Below are 20,840 nucleotides of genomic sequence, written 5' to 3'. Positions count from 1 at the left end.
GTCATTTAGCAGACGCTCTTATCCAGAGCGACTTACAGTTAGTGAATACATTTTTTTTTTTATACTGGCCCCCCGTGGGAATCGAACCCACAACCCTGGCGTTGCAAACGCCATGCTCTATCAACTGAGCTACATCCCTGCCGGCCATTCCCTCCCCTACCCTGGACAACGCTGGGCCAATTGTGCGCCGCCCATGAGTCTCCCGGTCGCGGCCGGCTGCGACAGAGCCTGGATTCGAACCAGGATCTCTAGTGGCACAGTTAGCACTGCGATGCAGTGCCTTAGACCACTGCGACACTCAGGAGCCAGCTCAGGAGCCCATACTTAAGTATATTTAAAACCAAATACTTTTAGACTTTGACTCAAGTAGTATTTTACTGGGTGACTTTCACTTGAGTCATTTTCTATTAAGGTATCTTTACTTTTACTGAAGTATGACAATTGGGTACTTTTTCCACCACTGAATCCAGGTGTGGAAAGCTCTTAGAGACTTACCCAGAAAGACTGACAGCTGTAATCACTGCCAAAAGGTGTTTCTACAAAGTATTGACTCAGGGGTGTGAATGGTTATGTAAATGAGATATTTCTGTATTCCATTTTCAATACATTTGCAAAAATTTCTAAAAATATGTTTTTACTTTGTCATTATGGGGTATTGTTTGTAGTTGGGAGAAAATTCAGGCTGTAACACAACAAAATATGGAACAAGTCAAGGAGTATGAATAGTTTCTGAAGGCACTGTAGCTGCTTTGTTGCTTGCATGTGATTGGCTGTGGTCTTGGGGGTGGCATACAGCCTGGGAGACAGGCTTAAAGCCCCACGGTGGCTTAGATGCCCCAAGAGCTCTTAGCTCAAGGTAAAGGACATTTAGCTTGCTAACATTCTAACTTATAAACTGATAATGAGCTCCAAACACAAATGAAAGCATGATGTTAGCATGAAATGTACCATCCCTTAGTGTAGCAATCAATAAAAACATATGCGCTGATCCACCATGGGCTCTGCCGTCTCAGCCATACTGTCAATCTATCATCAAGGCGTCCACTCCTATTTATAGAGTTTATCTTGTGATCTCGACAAAACAACTTTTTTTTCATGTCGTGATCATGAGATAAATAAGTTGTGCTCTCGACAAAATACGGTTTTTATTTATTTATTAATGTCCTCTCTGGACTTCCGTAGGTTAGCCTAATTGTAAGTGGATTGCAAATCCAGCTCACATTCATTGGCATGTGGTGAGCAGACCATTCATTATAATTCAGGTTTCACTTATGTTTCTCAGCTATTGATGTGGACACCCGTGATTGTTCCTCGTTTGTGACTCTAGTCAATACCAGGACTCAGCTGTTGACTGCCTCGTGGTTGATACCACACAATGTAAAGTACCAACTCAGGGGCCTTGTGGTTTGAGTGTCCGTCCTGAGAGGAGTTCAATCTCCGGCCGAGTCATACCAAAGACTGTAAAAATGGGACCTGGTGCGTCTCTGCTTGGCATTCAGCATTAAGGAGATAGATTGGGGGTGCCGGCCCTGCGATAGACTAGCGTCCTGTTCAGAGGGTGTATTTATACATCAAGCTGCCTCATGCTACATACAGTGGGGGAAAAAAAGTATTTAGTCAGCCACCAATTGTGCAAGTTCTCCCACTTAAAAATATGAGAGAGGCCTGTAATTTTCATCAAAAATTCCAGAAAATCACATTGTAGGATTTTTTATGAATTTATTTGCAAATTATGGTGGAAAATAAGTATTTGGTCAATAACAAAAGTTTCTCAATACTTTGTTATATACCCTTTGTTGGCAATGACACAGGTCAAACGTTTTCTGTAAGTCTTCACAAGGTTTTCACACACTGTTGCTGGTATTTTGGCCCATTCCTCCATGCAGATCTCCTCTAGAGCAGTGATGTTTTGGGGCTGTCGCTGGGCAACACAGACTTTCAACTCCTCCAAAGATTTTCTATGGGGTTGAGGTCTGGAGACTGGCTAGGCCACTCCAGGACCTTGAAATGCTTCTTACGAAGCCACTCCTTCGTTGTCCGGGCGGTGTGTTTGGGATCATTGTCATGCTGAAAGACCCAGCCACGTTTCATCTTCAATGCCCTTGCTGATGGAAGGAGGTTTTCACTCAAAATCTCACGATACATGGCCCCATTCATTCTTTCCTTTACACGGATCAGTCGTCCTGGTCCCTTTGCAGAAAAACAGCCCCAAAGCATGATGTTTCCACCCCCATGCTTCACAGTAGGTATGGTGTTCTTTGGATGCAACTCAGCATTCTTTGTCCTCCAAACACGACGAGTTGAGTTTTTACCAAAAAGTTATATTTTGGTTTCATCTGACCATATGACATTCTCCCAATCCTCTTCTGGATCATCCAAATGCACTCTAGCAAACTTCAGATGGGCCTGGACATGTACTGGCTTAAGCAGGGGGACACGTCTGGCACTGCAGGATTTGAGTCCCTGGCGGCGTAGTGTGCTACTGATGGTAGGCTTTGTTACTTTGGTCCCAGCTCTCTGCAGGTCATTCACTAGGTCCCCCCGTGTGGTTCTGGGATTTTTGCTCACCGTTCTTGTGATCATTTTGACCCCACGGGGTGAGATCGTGCGTGGAGCCCCAGATCGAGGGAGATTATCAGTGGTCTTGTATGTCTTCCATTTCCTAATAATTGCTCCCACAGTTGATTTCTTCAAACCAAGCTGCTTACCTATTGCAGATTCAGTCTTCCCAGCCTGGAGCAGGTCTACAATTTTGTTTCTGGTGCCCTTTGACAGCTCTTTGGTCTTGGCCATAGTGGAGTTTGGAGTGTGACTGTTTGAGGTTGTGGACAGGTGTCTTTTATACTGATAACAAGTTCAAACAGGTGCCATTAATACAGGTAACGAGTGGAGGACAGAGGAGCCTCTTAAAGAAGAAGTTACAGGTCTGTGAGAGCCAGAAATCTTGCTTGTTTGTAGGTGACCAAATACTTATTTTCTCGTTTTGTCTGTCATAGTTGACGTGTACCTATGATGAAAATTATAGGCCTCTCTCATCTTTTTAAGTGGGAGAACTTGCACAATTGGTGGCTGACTAAATACTTTTTCCCCCCACTGTAAACAGGAGATAGGCTCCTGCTGCTATGAGCCAAGGCTTGTACAAGACTACTTACATACACAATGTAAAGGTCTTTAGCGTCCACTGAGTACTACACATACCAATCCACTATCACTAAAGCGGTATCTTTTCATATTGCATTTTATTGTGATTTGAACTCCTGCCATTTGAACCACCTTCACCTGTCTGTCCCTGTAATACAGTGTGTGTGTTCATATTCAACATCAAGCGTCATTAGGCCAACCTAACCCCCTCTACTGTCTGAACCTGTTCCTGTTGACAACACACAACCCCTATTCAGGATAATTCTAAGATCAGGTCCATAATCTTACTCATTCTGAATTGAAAGGCAAAACTGATCCTAGATCAGCACCCCTACTCCGCTCAATAAATACGGGCCAAGATCTAGCTCCGTAATTATATTTTCAGAAGATCATTTGAGTGTAGCCAGTGGTCATATCATTTAGTTAGTATTTGACAGGTTGTGGTGTGGTATTTGGGGTTGTTTTGTGTCTCTGACTCCTCTGGGGAGGGAGACAGGAACAGCTTGGGTCTCAGCAGCAGGCACGAATCCAGTTCCCCTCACAGGGCACGTCCTCTGCCAACATGGCACCGCTCTAACACCCTCCCACATACTGCACCAGCACACACACTCTTGTTCATACGGAGACACACACACACACACGCGCATACATAAGCAAATGGTCAGATGTGCATGCTGACAATGGTCCATATTTCAATTGTGTGGAACGTTAGAAATAAAATGCTGCTTATATATATATATATATATATATATATATATATATATATATATATGCTAATCAAATGCAGCCCAATATGGATTGATTGAGATAAAGAATACAATCTCAAGTCAATATGTCAACAAGAAATGTTATCTAAACTCAATTATTTGTAGGTGGACTTCACATTTACTATTTTCAGCATTTTCACTTTGATCTAATTAGCTAATTTCACTAATAATAAATGTGAGTAGCAGAAGCAGCAGACCCTACCCAAGGTGATTAAAGACCCCATGTTTTTAATTTGATTTATAAATCATCACTTTGTCTAATAAATCACTGTATTTTTTTCATATACACTACCAGTCAAAGGTTTGGACACACCTACTCATTCAAGGGTTTTTCTGTATTTTTACTATTTTCTACATTGTATAATAATAGTGAAGACATCAAAACTATGAAATAACACACATTGAATCATGTAATAACCAAAAAAGTGTTCAACAAATCTAAATATATTTTATATTTGAGATTCTTCAAATAGCCACCCTTTGCCTTGATGACAGCTTTGCACACTCTTGGCATTCTCTCACCAGCTTCATGAGGTAGTCACCTGGAATACATTTTCAATTAACAGGTGTGCCTCCTTAGAAGTTAATTTGTGGAATTTCTTTCCTTCTTAATGCGTTTGAGCCAATCAGTTGTGTTGTGACAAGGTAGGGGGGTATACAGAAGATAGCCCTATTTGGTAAAAGACCAAGTCCATATTATGACAAGAACAGCTCAAATAAGCAAAGAGAAACAAAAGTCCATCATTACTTTAAGACAAGAAGGTCAGTCAATATGGAACATATTTTTTCTTCAAATGCAGTCGTAAAAACCATCAAGCGCTATGATGAAACTGGCTCTCATGAGGACCGCCACAGGAATGGAAGACCCAGAGTTACCTCTGCTGCAGAGGATAAGTTAATTAGAGTTACCACCCTCAGAAATTGCAGCCCAAATAAATGCTTCACAGAGTTCTCTAAATCAACTGTTCAGCGGAGACTGTGAATCAGGCCTTATTGATCAAATTGCTGCAAAGAACACACTACTAAAGGACACCAATAATAATAAGAGACTTGCTTGGGCCAAGAAACACGAGCAATGGACATTATACCGGTGGAAATTTGTCCTTTGGTCTGGAGTCCAAATTGGAGATTTTTGGTTCCAACTGCCGTGTCTTTGTGAGAAGCGGTGTGGGTGAACGAAAGATCTCCGCATTTCCCACCGTAAAGCATGGAGTTATGTTATGGTTGGGGGTGTTTTGCTGGTGACACTGTCTGTGATTTATTTAGAATTCACACTTAACCAGCATGACTACTACAGCATTCTGCAGCGATACGCCATCCCATCTGGTTTGGGCTTATGACCCAACACACTTCCAGACTGTGTAAGGGCTATTTTACCAAGAAGAAGAGTGATGGAGTGCTGCATCAGATGACCTGGCCTCCACAATCCCCCGACCTCAACCAAATTGAGATGGTTTGGGATGACACGGACCGCAGAGTGAAGGAAAAGCAGCCAACAAGTGCTCAGAATGTGGGAACTCCTTCAAGACTGTTGGAAAAGCATTCCAGGTGAAGCTGGTTGAGAAAATGCCAAGTGTGTAAAGCTGTCATCAAGGGAAAGGGTGGCTATTTGAAGAATCTTTCTTTACAGCCTTCTTCTAAAATGGATGCATTTTTTTTCTCTCATCAAACTACAAACAATACCCCATAATGACAAAGCGAAAACAGGTTTTTAGACATTTTTACAAATGTATTAAAGCAAAAAAACTGAAATACCTTATTTACATAAGTATTCAGACCTTTTGCTATGAGACTCGAAATTGAGCTCAGGTGCATCCTGTTTCCATTGATCATTGAGATGTTTCTACAACTTGATTGGAGTCGACCTGTGGTAAATTCAATTGATTGGACATGATTTGGAAAGACACACACCTGTCTATATAAGGTCCCACAGTTGACAGTGCATGTCAGAGCAAAAACCAAGCCATGAGGTCGACAGGATTGTGTCGAGGCACAGATCTGGGGAAGGGTACCAAAACATTTCTGCAGCAGTGAAGGTCCCCAAGAACACAGTGGCCTCCATCATTATTAAATGGAAGAAGTTTGGAACCACCAAGACTCTTCCTAGAGCTGGCCGCCTAGCCAAACTGAGCAATCGGGGGAGAAGGGCCTTGGTCAGGGAGGTGACCAAGAACCCGATGGTCACTCTGACAGAGCTCTAGAGTTCCTCTGTGGAGATGAGAGAACCTTCCAGAAGGACAACCATCTCTGTAGCACTCCACCAATCAGGCCTTTTTGGTAGAGTGGCCAGACAGAAGCCACTTCTCAGTAAAAGGCACATGACAGCCCGCTTGGAGTTTGCCAAAAGGCACCTAAAAATTCTCAGACCATGAGAAACAAGATTCTCTGGTCTAATGAAACCAAGATTGAACTCTTTGGCCTGAATGCCAAGCGTCACGTCTGGAAGAAACCTGGCACCATCCCTACGGTGAAGCATGGTGGTGGCAGCATCATGCTGTGGGGATGTTTATCAGCGGCAGGGACTTGGAGTCAGGATCGAGGAAACAAAGGACAGAGAGATCCTTGATGAAAAACTGCTCCAGAACGCTCAGGACCTCAGACTGGGGCGAAGGTTCACCTTTCAACAGGACAACAACCCTAAGCACACTCTAAAAATGAGGGGTTCAAGAAGGGTTCTTCTAAGATCCTCAAGGTTCTTTGAATAACCTGTAGCTCAGTTGGTAGAGCATGGCGCTTGCAATGCCAGGGTTGTGGGTTCGTTTCCCACGGGGGGCCAGTATGAAAATGTATGCACTCACTAACTGTAAGTCGCTCTGGACAAGAGCGTCTGCTAAATGACTAAAATGTAAAATGTTCTTGGCACTGAAAATGGCCCCCAAAGATTATTCCAAGAACCCCATAGGAGGTGGGGTTAATCGAGGAACCTCCTTAATTGGTGGGGGTTCTTGCAGGAACCTAATTGCCCAACTGAAACATTAAATTTGAAAGGACAGCAGGTGCAGGCACTTAATGGAAAAATGTAAAGATCTCCTCAATTTAAGGTAAGGTTTGTTGTCCCTTATATGATCTAAATTGATATTGTTTTATTATGATACCATCTATCTTTTCATATTTGTGCCAATCTTTCTAAAACAGAAAATGGACACAATTCAATGGATATCAATCAACAAAGATGTAAGAATATGTATGCTATAAGAATATGTTGAAGGCTAGCTGTATTGGGTGCAGATGACTGAACTGCTCACTTTTGTGTCTGTGTCTGCAGGTATACAGACGATGAGGCATACAAAGGTATTTCAATTGGTATTGGTATGTTATGCAGATCACATTTATCATCCTCCTCCCTTACCTCTTCAAGGAATATCCCATAGGCCTCATACCTTGTCCATAATGTAGTGTATGAAAACCATTATCAAAACTGTATTTTTTTTTCATTCACATTCACCACAAAAACCAAGGTATTTATTCTGTCATGTGCATGTTTTGTTAATCATCTGTATAAGTACTCTTTTTTGGATTCACAGACTTCACCCTCCCTACACCTCTGATGAATATAACAGGAAACCTGTTCGATCACCACGCACTGCAAAATTATTCTGGATATGGAGAACATCAACACATTAACATCAACACGCCAGAGGATATACCCATTGGACTTGGGGCTCTGCTGGGAGTTTACCTCATATTTGGATATTTTTATTCTGCTTTGCCACTAAAATCATAATAAACACTGAGAACTAAAATGTTGTGTTATTGTTATGCAAATCAAGCCCAAAAAGGTTATTCGAGGATCCATTAAAAGGGGTTATTTGAAGAACTTATAAGGGTTCCCCCACAGTTTCAATTTGAAGAACCCCTAGAGGATACTCCAGGAACCTTTTATTTTTAGAGTGTAGCGTCATACCCAAGAAGACTCGAGGCTGTAATCGCTGCCAAAGGTGCCTCAACAAAGTACTGAGTAAAGCATCTGAATACTTATGTAAATGTGATATTTCTGGGATTTTGCTCAAATTTAGAAAAACCTGTTTTTGCTTTGTCATTATGGGGTATTGTGTGTAGATTGATGAAGGGAATAAAAAAAATAAATCAATTTTACAATAAGGCTGCAAAAAGTCAAGGGGTCTGAATACTTTTCAAATGCACTGTATAACTCCAAAATATATTTTTAATCATTTCTTTCCCTGAGCCTCTGAAATGGTCAGTCCAACTGTGTGGGCATAGGGATACAAATTTGAAATATGTTCATAAAGCCCTGATTGGCTGATAGAATTGTCTAAAGCCCTCCCCCTTTTCCCTTAAAAGAAAAAAGCGACAAACTTCCACAGGTGTTTAGGATACATTGTTTTGTCATCAAAACAAAAAGGCATACATCACGCATCTTAACGTGCTATATCGTTGTTGTACTGTTTTCAATAGGTCACCAGAATGTGCAGAAGGTGCAGGACCAGAACAGCCTTCTTGCATGGTGGACCATCCTGGCCTATACTCTGTCTGCTGTCTATTCATTGCAGAATGCCATGGTCATCTGCAGAGCAGATTATAGGCCTCTGCATCTCAGAGGCCTGACATGGCAAGTAATACTTATTACTTGCTGTGTTAGGCCTCTGAGACGCAGAGGCCCATGGTATAATCTTCAGTGTCATCACAAAGTCCAGTTCATCATTTTGCAAAATAGACTTTGTGATGATACTGGAGATTACTCATTAGAAAAATTGAAATAAATGTACACTCTTGAATTACATAATTTTGAATGTTTTCTGTTCTAAATAAAGGAACGAGACTGCAATGAAAGGTTGTCTTTCTTCATACATTCTCTTGTAAGTTAGTTACATAACATAATATCCAGATCATAAACAAGGTTATAATGAAAGTCAAAATCATGGCATGTAAGTATCTTTTCAAGTTATTGTTTTACAACTCAAGCTCTGGAAGGTATAACTCACAGTAAAAGGTATTTCTATTCCGATCCTTACAAAATAAGGAACACGTGTTTTAGTGAATGATGATACTTTTGAAAAATTCTATGGAATTTTCAATAATCAGACACTTTCTTATCCATATGGTAAATTAAACACATATCTGGACCAAAACAAATTACAGAGAGCATTGAGTCTTAAATATGATGAGGAAATACATACACAAGTAATATATCAATAAAACAATAACTTTATTGAAAGATTAACATTAGGGGAATACGTATTCTCCTTCAAAGCTGAAAACAAAGTGCAAGTTACCTCACTATCATAACCATAACCCTCACATTCACACCTGGATTGTAGACATGGATTGTATGTGTGCGCCATTCAGAGGGTGAATGGGCAAGACAAAAAAATGTAGTGCCTTTGAACAGAGTATGATCGTAGGAACGTATATACTGAGTATACCAAACATTAGAAACACCTTCCTAATATTTAGTTGCACCTCTCCCCTTTTGCCCTTAGAACAGCCTCAATTTGTCGGGGCATGGACTCTACAAGGTGTCGAAAGCGTTCCACAGGGATGCTGGCCCATGTTGACTCCAATGTTGTGTCAAGTTGGCTGGATGTCCTTTGGGTGGTGAATCATTCTTGATACACACTGGAAACTGTTGAGTGTGAAAACCCAGCAGCGTTGCAGTTCTTTACATAAACCGGTGCGCCTGGCACCTACTACCATACCACGTTCAAAGGCACTTCATTTATTTGTCTTGCCCATTCACCCTCTGAATGGCACATATACAATCCATGTCTCAATTGTCTCAAGGCTTAAAAATCCTTCTTTAACCGGTCTCCTCTCCTTCATCTACACTGATTGAAGTGGATTTAACAAGTGACATCAATAAGGGATCATAGCTTTCACCTGGATTCACCTGGTCAGTCTATGTCATGGAAAGATATACTCAGTGTATAGCCAACTCCTATGTATCAACTGCTATGGTAACATGGCATGACAACTATCCTACATTAAGAGTTAGCAAGACAGCATAAACAGATCTGGGACCAGGCTAGAGCATTTCTACGACCTGCACCACCAGCTTGGTATGTACAGCAGCCACCTCCAGCAGAATCAACCTAGGAGGGTTACGGGGGAACCAGTGCAGCTGCTTCTCTGCAAGTCGATGTTCACCTGTCTGTCCTGTGTGTGTTCGTGTCTCACTCTTCATCCTCTTCTTCACCAAGTAGCTCCTCATCAAAAGCATCTTCCTCCAAGAAGTCCATGACATCAAGGTCCTCATCCTGCAGACCTTCATCAGCGATGACCCTTTTGCACAACAGAACGGGGATCATGAATGGACAGGAATTGTGTAGCTACAAGTTACCAACCTTTTGCAAGGTGACAAAGCTACATTTTATAATCCTAAAGTTACAATCCTAACATTTGAGAAAACATGTAACAATTTCATATCCAACAGTCCATAACTTAAATAATATGATAATGTATGCCTGTAGCAAAGTCAAACCAGCAAGACCTCCAGCCTGAGCTTTCATAAGTCATATGATCTATCATAAAGGTTATACATTCATTCTTGCATTCAACAGCCAGAAGTCTTACTATTTTTAAGGAATCATATCACAGATAAACATACAGCTATCGAGAGATCTAACTGTGTAGTTAGCTAGTAGCTACTAATCCAATCACAAGCCAATTTTAGCTCAAATACCTAATGGCAAATACACTTCTATTAGTCAATTTCAGCATTTCATTTGGTACAGTCAAAGAAAACAAATCAAGTAGCCTACCTTGGTTTGTTTTGGGTAACTGACTGACTGCAGTTAGAACAGCAGACAGTTAGCCCACAGACAAAAGGGCCTATCAGTACCTTTGGCAAGCTAGCTAACCCATTCATAGACGCTAACTACCTTTCGCACCTATTGGCTATAGTATCTTCTGGCCGGGGGAGTTTTGTTAAGAGCCCCAACGCTCATTCTGAATGTTAAAACGCATCGCTTGCGGTACGGTTTTGGAAACATAAGGAACGTATCATTCATGAAACTGAAGGTTAAATTATTAAACACCTTTATAGGGTTAGGGTTCCTACACAGCCATATTTCCATGTTACAGCATTTGTTTACGGAAAACAGAGGAAGACAGAGGCGTACCTGCGTTAATTAGCTATCTGTGTCTCCAAACACCTATGTGTAAATGGAAGATGGACAACACAAACGTGTTGTCACTAAAAAATACTGTTGGCTGCAACTGTGTTAAAACCAGTTAAAACAGTGTACAGTAAGTGTATATTTTGCATTTATGACATTGTTTTTATGTGACATGAAAGTAGAGGGCTTTATGTTTCTAGAACTGTACCGTAATTGAGAATCGATTCACGTTTACACATTTAGATGGAGTATTTGGTTGTTTTAGCTGCCAGCCTCTAAACAGAACATGTAAGGTCCTTGGACTCTAAGGAGTAACGTTAGGCTCCTTTAGTTCATTATTGGGCTAGCTAGCTAGCTAAGTTAGGTAGCTAACATTATGAGGAGACACTATAGTGGCCTGAATACAATGACATTGCTAAAGTAGGCAAATAATTAGTAGGAAACAGCTGTCATCATTATGTTGTCAAATTTACTTCGCTAGTGTAGTGTCGAGTCAATGTTGCTAATTATGCAGTAACAAAGGAGTCCGCTTATACTGAACTTTGATCATAAGTTTTATTCATATCACAAGATTTCAGCATAAGTTTACAGATGTCATGATCACCCGGAGAGCAGTGTCCCAAAAGAATATGTCTGCTCTAATGTTCTTTGTTCAAACCCAGTACTTATAATATTCCCCAAAATATGGGTGGCTCCCTCTACCGTCCAATCCCCTGTCTACAACACACACTCCCTCTCTTCTATGGGGCGTCACCCTAAAACGGCTCCCTCTGAAACTAAATAAACATCCTCTCAGGTTCCACTTGAAAACATTAGCAAAGTCATAATTCTTAATACACTACACTAGCTAATATCAATCTAAAATACGTCTAAAATAGCTCACGTTAACTAGCTAGCTAAAATCCGGTCCTCCTGTCCCCTCAATCTTAGCTAGCTAGCTAAAGTTGCTCTGCAAATAAATGGAATCTGGCGACATTACAATGATGACAAAAGGTTTTCCTAATAATGATTTGCCTCCTTTATTAATGTCATCATGTTTCATAATGCACTTTAGATTAAATAATTGCATTGAGTAGTAGAACGTTCATTCAGACATCAGTCCTCAAGAGAACGTTCAAAATAATATTGTGCTAAGCATGAAATCCATGAATAGCATGTCCTTTACTTTTGATAATAAAAAAATAACTATCTAGACACTTACTTCATGAATGGTTGCTGCTGCTGCCAGTTTCAAGATCCATGAGGCACAACCTTGATGGAGCTGCTGTGAAATCCACGTAAGTACCTGCTAACTAAAGTTAGTATGCATGCATCGCGTACACACGTTTGCTCATGACCGAAGGCACATGCACAAGACAGAAGAAGTACATGCATGCAATGCATGCATACTAACTGAAGTCAGCAAGTGTTTACATGGTTTTGCGCATGAGCCAGGGTAAACAATACTTTCCTGTGGTTATTCTGTCTCATATTTCAACCATCTGAAGGACCAACACCACGGACAACCAGTAGAGTAAGTTCAAATGTAATTTTATTGAACATTCTAGCTTGTAAGGAACATTAACAAGATTTTGCAGTCATTAGTTTCAGGCTGTATATACCAATTAATTGTGTAAATGTAATATTTCAGTTTGTTATTTTTTTTATACATTTGCAACATTTCTAAAAACCTGTTTTTGTTTTGTCATTATTGTGTATTATGAGTAGATTGATGAGGGGGAAAAACAATTTAATACATTTTAGAATAAGGCTGTAACGTAACAAAATGTGGAAAAAGTCAAGGGGTCTGAATACTTTCTGAATGCACTGTATGTTTTAGGCCGGGTGTGGCAGCGTCGCTAATAGCATTAACATGTGCAGGTGAGAAGCAGCTCCCTGACACACTTTAGAGAGTAAACAAACCTATTCAGAGCCTAATGCCACGTAAGAACTGGATGGATAAAGTTGTGGGTACTTCTCATGATATTTAACCGTTAACGGTTTGATTCATCAAAGTTATGGCTTTAATGGCATGCCCTTTGCCCCATGGAATGCCCCATGTAAACCCTTCCCTGGGGACTGTTCTTCAATGCAACTTCATATGGGCACTGATTTAATTGAACATGTATAGTGTGCAGGATGCTTAGGTGAGTGTCAAACGTTTTAAAAAGTCAGGGCATTAACCTATGCATGAAGATTCCCAAAAGCCCGGCAATGAGCAGGGTGGAAATGATTCACTATGACAAATCAAAGCTCTGAGAATCTCTGAGCGTAGGTAGAGGCTCACAGCATGTCTCTGTGTCACTTAGACCCCACCTCAGACAGCTCAGGGGCTCCACTACACACCAGAGCCCACTGAGTTAAAGGCATAGTTCACCTGAAACCAAAGTTTGCCAAACTTTTTCCATACCTTAAAGGTGGTCTAAGTTAAGCTGAACCAATATACCACACCATCTGTGGTTGTAGTTCCCATATGCATTAGGATACCTCTACAGGCTCCAAACTGGAATGAAAGATAGCCACTATGTAAATAGATCCATGTTCCCCATCTTCCCTACTAATTTTGACTTCAGTGTGAACTATCCCTTTAAGGAGAACTAATATGGCTACTCATAACAGGTTGCTAGGCAACTGAAAGGATTAGGCTGTCTGCGAGCCGACACTCAGCCCACCGGGGCCGCACAATATTACCTCCCCCACCCTTTTAAATACATTGAGAATTGGGGAATTTCCTATGCATCCTGAAAGCTCAGAAAGAGGGCTGACCCAATTCTGAGTATTCAAATACTACCTCAGTCAACTCACCCACATTAGCACAGACTCCATCATATCCACTGCATAACTAGGAAGTGTTGAGCTGTAATCTTCAAAATGTGAACAGTACTTCCTACCTGTGCATGCATGCACACTTCCTTATTCAAGTTCATTTGGGGGTTTGTAAAGTTGATGTGATACAAAAAGTAAACATGAAATACAATGAGCAAAAGAAAGGGAGGGCTATGCAAAACACATAGCATTCAGTCATCAACAGAGAAATAAGTTATTCTCTTCAATAGTCAGTCTGTGCACTGTTTCGACCTTTTCAATACACTTCAGGTCTGGTTAATAAGCTATTTGGGTGATGTTATGTTACTATATAAAATCAGCTCGCTTGCCTAGACCATACAGGGATGCTGTCATTTTCCCTCTCTCTTCTTGAAACAATGATTTGTTTAGAGCAGGGAGGAACCTCCAGAGCCTCCACAAATCAAGGAGACTGACATGTTGCATATTCAACAATGGCTTATCAAAAGTCAGAGTATATCCTGAGCTTGGCTTGACTCCCATCCGCTGTAGTGTGACTATGATCAGGATTCTGTAATTATGGTTGGCAAGACATTGAGGGAACGTCCTTATCACAAGGTAGCAGCCCATCAATAACACTCACATCAATTCAAATTGGGAAGGGGTCGTTCCATTTGATTTCAATCACTTTTTGACCGCAACCCTTTTGATTTGAACAAAACTTTGCATACATATTTGCCCATGGTGGAAGTGGTCAGAGAGTGACTTTTTGGACCTGAATGCCAAAACATTCAGGAGATAGAGGTGCGCAAAGCTGACCCATTTTGCATACACAACCATACCATGATACATCCATGTCTTCATCACTGGAAAAGATAAACGGTTGAATTTGATATAATTTAAAAACGTACACACAGGTAGGGCTGGCACAATTAACATATAACCGTGTAACTGACGGTTATGGATGAAGACTATCATGAAAATATAATAACGGTCATAGCCGTTAAAAATATATACAGTGCTATGAACAAGTATTTGCCCCCTTTCTAATTTTCTCTACTTTTGCATATTTGTGATACTGAATGTTATCAGATCTTCAACCAAAATCTAATATTATATATATACAACCTTGTACGTGGCTTGATTCATGCGTCCTTCACAAAGACAAATCTGCCCGATTCCAGCCTTGCTGAAGCACCCCCAGATCATCACCGATCCTCCACCAAATTTCACAGTGGGTGCGAGACACTGTGGCTTGTAGGCCTCTCCAGGTCTCTGTCTAACCATTAGACGGCCAGGTGTTGGGCAAAGCTGAAAATTGGACTCATCAGAGAAGATGACCTTACTCCAGTCCTCTACAGTCCAATCCTTATGGTCTTTTGCAATCCTCAGCCTGGCTCTTCTTTGCTTCTCATTAGGGGTGGGCGATATGAGCTAAAATTCATATCACGATATTTTCCACTGTCCAGACGATATCGATATGATATCACGATATTGACGCGACTCTTTTAATCCCCAGGACGACAGTATGTCCCTCAGCCCACCTGCAATTATTTCCCCGGTGTGGTCGTCTGGGAAATAAGACGTCTGTAGGCACTTACTTTTCAGTTTCCAGTCACCGTCTATGTAATGGATTGTGAGGCTTATATAAGGTTCTGTGGTACGACTTGACCATAGATCGGCAGTAGTGGAGAAGAATGGAATGTTATTTATCTCACTGTAAACTCTGTCCCAGCATTCTGTGTAAAGCTGTGGCAGGCATTTTTGGCTAAAATATTTGCGGCTCGGGATCTCATATCTTGGGTCCAGAGTTTGAATCAACTTTCTGAACCCCTCTTTCTCCACAGTTTGAATCGGTACCATGTCCTTCGCTATGTGATTTGTAATCGCAGCTGTGATGTCTATCCATTTTTTGCTCGTCTTCTCATAGCAAGTACCGGCAGCAAATGATGATATAATTGATTGTTGAGTGCGAGTCTGGCTTGTCTTCGGGCGAGCTCCTGGGCTTACTGTCTCACGCATTCTGGTGCATTGTTCATACTCACGGACATGTATGTTTTTTAAGTGATTGAACAGGTTGGTCGTGTTTCCACCTTTTGCTAAGACAACACGACGACACAACTTGCATAGGGTAGTGTTTTGGTCGGGGTCGGAGATTTTAAAGCCAAACCAGTTCCAAACAACAGAGGTGCCCCCTTTCTTCTTAACCAATTTATCCTCCTGCTCTTGAGCAACATCAATTTCTGTGTTTTCGCTCATCCTGGATTGTAAAGTTTTCCCCCAATAGTTAACCTGCCTCCTAACTGCAGCTGCCTGCACACTTCTTTGTTGCTAGCACTACATGCGTGCAACAAGTGCATGCGACGTGCGCTCATAAAAATAGGTCAACATATTAACATACATTCTTTTATTCGTAAGAACCAAGAAAGGTTGGATAAAAAAAAAAAAAAAAAGATGTAGCTACTTAGTACTATCACTCAGTTGAAATTTGGAACAAAAAAATATTGATGCAAAATTCGAATTTATGAATTCTGAATAAATCGCGGTATCCATGATATTGCTAAATCCATATCATGGCGCGGCACAATACCGGTTTTTACTATCAAACCGGTATATCGCCCACTCGTACTTCTCATTGATGAAGGGCTTTTTTCTAGCTTTGCACGACTTCAGCCCTGCCCCTAGGAGCCTGTTTCGAACCGTCCTCGCTGTGCACTTCACCCCAGCTGCCGTTTGCCATTCTTTTTGTAGGTCACTTGATGTCATCCTACGGTTGTTGAGTGACATTCGAATGAGTTGGCGGTCATCCCTGTCAGTAGAGAGTCGTTTTCGCCCTCTGCCGGTCTGTAGCTTTGTTGTCCCCAATGTCTTCTGCTTGACCTTGTTCTTATGAACCGCCATCTTTGAAATTTTAAGGATGGAAGCAACCTGACGCTCACTGTATCCCTCTGCCAGTAAAGCCAGAATTGAACCCTTCTTTTCCTCACTCAAAACTTTCCTTTTGGCATGGTCAATAGTTATTTTTTGATTAATATTACTTTTGAGGTACTATTAGCACTGTTTTTGCCATCCAGCTGGTCCTATTGCAAGAGGATAGTGATGACCACAGCAGTGTTTTTTTATACTTTTCCTCGTTAAATAAGATTTGGTTCATGTGATCACCTAATCAGTACCTAATTCAGTAGAATGAGGTGTGCCTGTGTTGGAATTCAACAGACACTGGAATGGAATGGCTGTCATACATGTAGAGATGCTGATTTAAGAAAAATTAGCAGTGGTCTCTTAATTTTTTCCACAGCTGTTTTATTATTTTATTTGTGGAACGAACAACTGACTGAAGACGGGACAGCTGGGCATTCGTGTGGTTGGATCTGTTTCTGCCGTAACATGGACTCTTAACAACGTGATGAAACTTTGTTGCTCCTTGCAACACCCCCCACAATGCCTAGTTAAATAACAAGTAACAATGCAGCAGCACACAGAGATAGGACTAGAACTGGCTTGGAACCTCTAACCCTGGCAATTTTACTGGTAAACTCATGGGTACACTCGTAATGGCTGTCTGGTATTGTGATGCGATCATTTCCATGGTAATGTACACTGAGTGTACAAAACATTAAGGACACCTACTCTTTCCATGACAAAGATTGACCAGGTGAATCCAGGTGAAAGCTATGATCCCTTATTGATGTCACCTGTTAAATCCACTTCAATCAGTGTAGATGAAGGGGAGGAGACAGGTTAAACAGGGATTTTTAAGCCTTGAGATAGTTGAGACATGGATTGTGTATGTGTCATTCAGAGGGTGAATGGGCAAGACAAAATATTTAAGTGCCTTTGAATGGGGTATGGTAGTAGGCAAATAATACATGTAAAAAAAAAAAAAAATCTATAAATCATTAAAAAGTTTGACAACCCTATTTGTAAGCTTTTAAATTATATCAAACTCAACAGTTTATATTTTCCAGTGATGAAGACATGGATGTCTCATGGTATGATGGGGTATGCAAAATGGGTAAACTTTGAGCACCTATCTCCTGAATATGTTGGCATTCAGGTCCAAAATGTAACTTTCTGACCAACTCTACAATGGGCAAATATGTATGGAAGGTGAAATCAAATGGAACAACCCGAAGGCAAATTGGGATAACCTCTATACATTTGTATCCGAGCTGTCACAAAAAATATGACTAGCATTATAAGTTGAGTATTTTTGACCCTGAGACAAAGGGCATAATTAATTTGTTTCAACAACCAAAAACATATGAAGATCCCCAGAATGATCTCCAGAATGCAAAAGAAAATGTGAGAATATGGGCCTGTATTCACAGAGCATCTCATAAGAGTACTGGTCTAGGATCAATGAATCACCTCTTATTCATTATGATTTTAAAGGCAAAACTGATACTAGATCAGCACTCCTATTTTGAGACGCTTTGTGAATACGGAACATTGGTGTTTGGCCATATGAGACTGAATCATATTCTGACATGAAATATTGACAAGTTGCTCAGTGGCATCCTCATTCAACTTTATTACCACTGTATACCTCAATCTCGTAACCCACCAAGCCTTTCATCTACCTACAAAATAACCTTTTGCATCAAGCAAACTACTATGCACTTGTCTTTATCTCCCTTTGACTGTTATCCCAACAGCCATGCCTAGATTTGTTTGGCTGCCCTTCTCAGCAACACTTGACACACAGGCCTACATGTCTGTTAAATAATAGCTTCAGCCACCTACAATAAACTCTTTAGCACTGATATCAATGCACTTTTGCAATCCTGGAAAGTGCCAATGATTCTTCAGTGATTCAAGGAAACAACATATTAACTTGAATTATGCAATGTAGCTGAATACACATTGTACCTTCCTTAAATGTGTTCAGTGATGATCAGGCCTGAGATGAATAAGAAAGGTGCTATCAAACATGACATTCTGATAATATGACCATTATGTCAAGAGTTCAAACAGGGTTGTTTATGGCCAACTCTTTACCTGATGTACACTACCAGTCAAACGTTTGGACACACCTACTCATTCAAGGGTTTTTCTTTATTTTAAAAATGTTTTACATAGTAGAATAATACTGAAGACATCAAAACTATGAAATAACATTTTTTGTTGTTGTTGTAGTAACCAAAAAAAAGTGTTAAACAAATCAAAATATATTTTATATTTGAGATTCTTCAAATAGCCACCCTTTGCCTTGATGACAGCTTTGCACACTCTTGACATTCTCTCAACCAGCTTCATGAGGTAGTCACCTGGAATGCATTTCAATTAACAGGTGTGCCTTCTTAAAAAAGTTAATTTGTGGAATTTCTTTCCTTCTTAATGCGTTTGAGCCAATCAGTTGTGTTGTGACAAGGTAGCGGTGGTATACAGAAGATAGCCCTATTTGGTAAAAACCAAGTCCATATTATTGCAAGAACAGCTCAAATAAGCAAAGAGAAACGACAGTCCATCATTACTTTAAGACATGAAGGTCAGTCAATAAGGAACATTTCAAAAACTTTTTACGTTTCTTCAAGTGCAATCACAAAAACCATCAAGCGCTATGATGAAACTAGCTCTCATGAGGACCGCCACTGGAATGGAAGACCCAGAGTTACCTCTGCTGCAGAGGATAAGTTCATTAGAGTTACCAGCCACAGAAACTGCATCCCAAATAAATGCTTCACAGAGTTCAAGTAACAGACACATCTCAACATCAACTGTTCAGAGAGGACAGTGTGAATTTAACGTTGCACTTGATAACGCTCGTAATCTAACGCCTGACTCAGACCACTCGTAGAACCGCTAAATGAGTCAGACGCTTTTTTGCCCTCCCGCGTCACTTTATCCACAGAAGATCTCAGCTAAACATAGAATCACATGGTTTATCCGCCTCTCTGTAACCACCGATAACTTCAGAACAAAGTTCACTACAAATTCAATGTTGCCAATGTCTTTGCAATTGATACAATCAACGTATTCAATTTTAAGCCGAGGTGACTGCATTAAAATATAAATACAGCAGACTATAGGTCTATTTAAATTATTTTGAAATACATTTCATGTTCAATCTATTGAGTTCTATTTTGCTACCGTCTCATTTGTCTCAATATATTTCATGACGATTTAGTGTATTATTATATAGTAAGCATTAGAATAAGCCGCCTCAATATATGCAGCCATAGGTGATAATATCTTTCTAGGAGCTGATCTGTCGTCAGTATTGTGGAATAATGTAAAGGTAAAATTTGAAAGGAGAAAGCTGATCCGAGAGCAGCGTTGCCTTTCTTTCGATCCGATCAGTATCTACACGACTCAACGAAGCACTTAGCGAACGTTCTCTCTGCGTGGTGTTTTGGGAAACTGTATGTTTGCCTTACATCTTCGGCCTTTGTAGGAAAGATGCATCGTTAAAAACACTCGTAAACCTAAATTCCATTGCTATAGGGAAACCGATTGGTTGATTTGAATTTAGTTCAACTACCACCAAGAGATCTTCTGTGTATAAAGACGCAGTTTCTTCTCACTTAGGGACGTCAAAGGTTCAGGCTGCTGCACAGTGTGTTTCGTCTGGAAGACAACGGATGTGCATTCTTGTTACATTACGAGACGAATGTTGCGAATGTAATCGAGTGACAGGTCGAGCTTCGAGAACATAACCGACTTGACAAACACTCACCCGCTGTAGTGCGCTTTAACTTTCACGAACTCCGAGCCCAGGTCCATCATGGATCCGTAACTTGAATGAATTGTATCCAGGATAGAAGCTACCAGGCAACTAAACAAACAAACCTGTATCAACAGGCCTCACTTGAAGATAATAGTTTCCATGGCACATTTGGGATTTACCAATCGATTGAAACTATCCCGTTATGCGATGGTGTCGTGAATGAACTATCCTACTAACTGGCATGCATGGAATTCTCACGCAACATTTAACATTAGTCATTCTGGACACGAGCGTCTCCGATGATGGGTCTCGCTATGGTTACAGACGGTACGGGGCGGAGAAAGCCCACTGCCAGGGTTGAATGGCCTGGTCCAAAACACCTGTTGATGATTTAGGAGTAAAACTTTCCATTCATTTGAGCCA

General features: G+C 40.8%; 1 protein-coding gene across 1 annotated transcript in view; it reads right to left on the bottom strand.

Annotated features, from left to right (window-relative positions):
• LOC311149680 (protein kinase C zeta type-like) overlaps positions 1-20,488 on the bottom strand; it is a gene marked incomplete at its 3' end in the record, with an annotated part of 143,083 nt that extends 122,595 nt beyond the window's left edge. The window contains exon 1 of the mRNA XM_084186883.1: positions 20,427-20,488. Within this exon, the coding sequence (XP_084043009.1) occupies positions 20,427-20,476 (50 nt within the window). The 5' untranslated portion in view covers positions 20,477-20,488. The remainder of the gene's footprint in view (positions 1-20,426) is intronic.
• Between the last annotated feature and the right edge of the window lie 352 nt (positions 20,489-20,840).

Source organism: Coregonus lavaretus, assembly GCF_964263955.1.
Source record: "Coregonus lavaretus genome assembly, chromosome: 22".
NCBI lineage: Eukaryota > Metazoa > Chordata > Actinopteri > Salmoniformes > Salmonidae > Coregonus > Coregonus lavaretus.
Note: the sequence above shows the minus strand (reverse complement) of the source record. Positions and strands in the feature narration are given on the sequence as shown.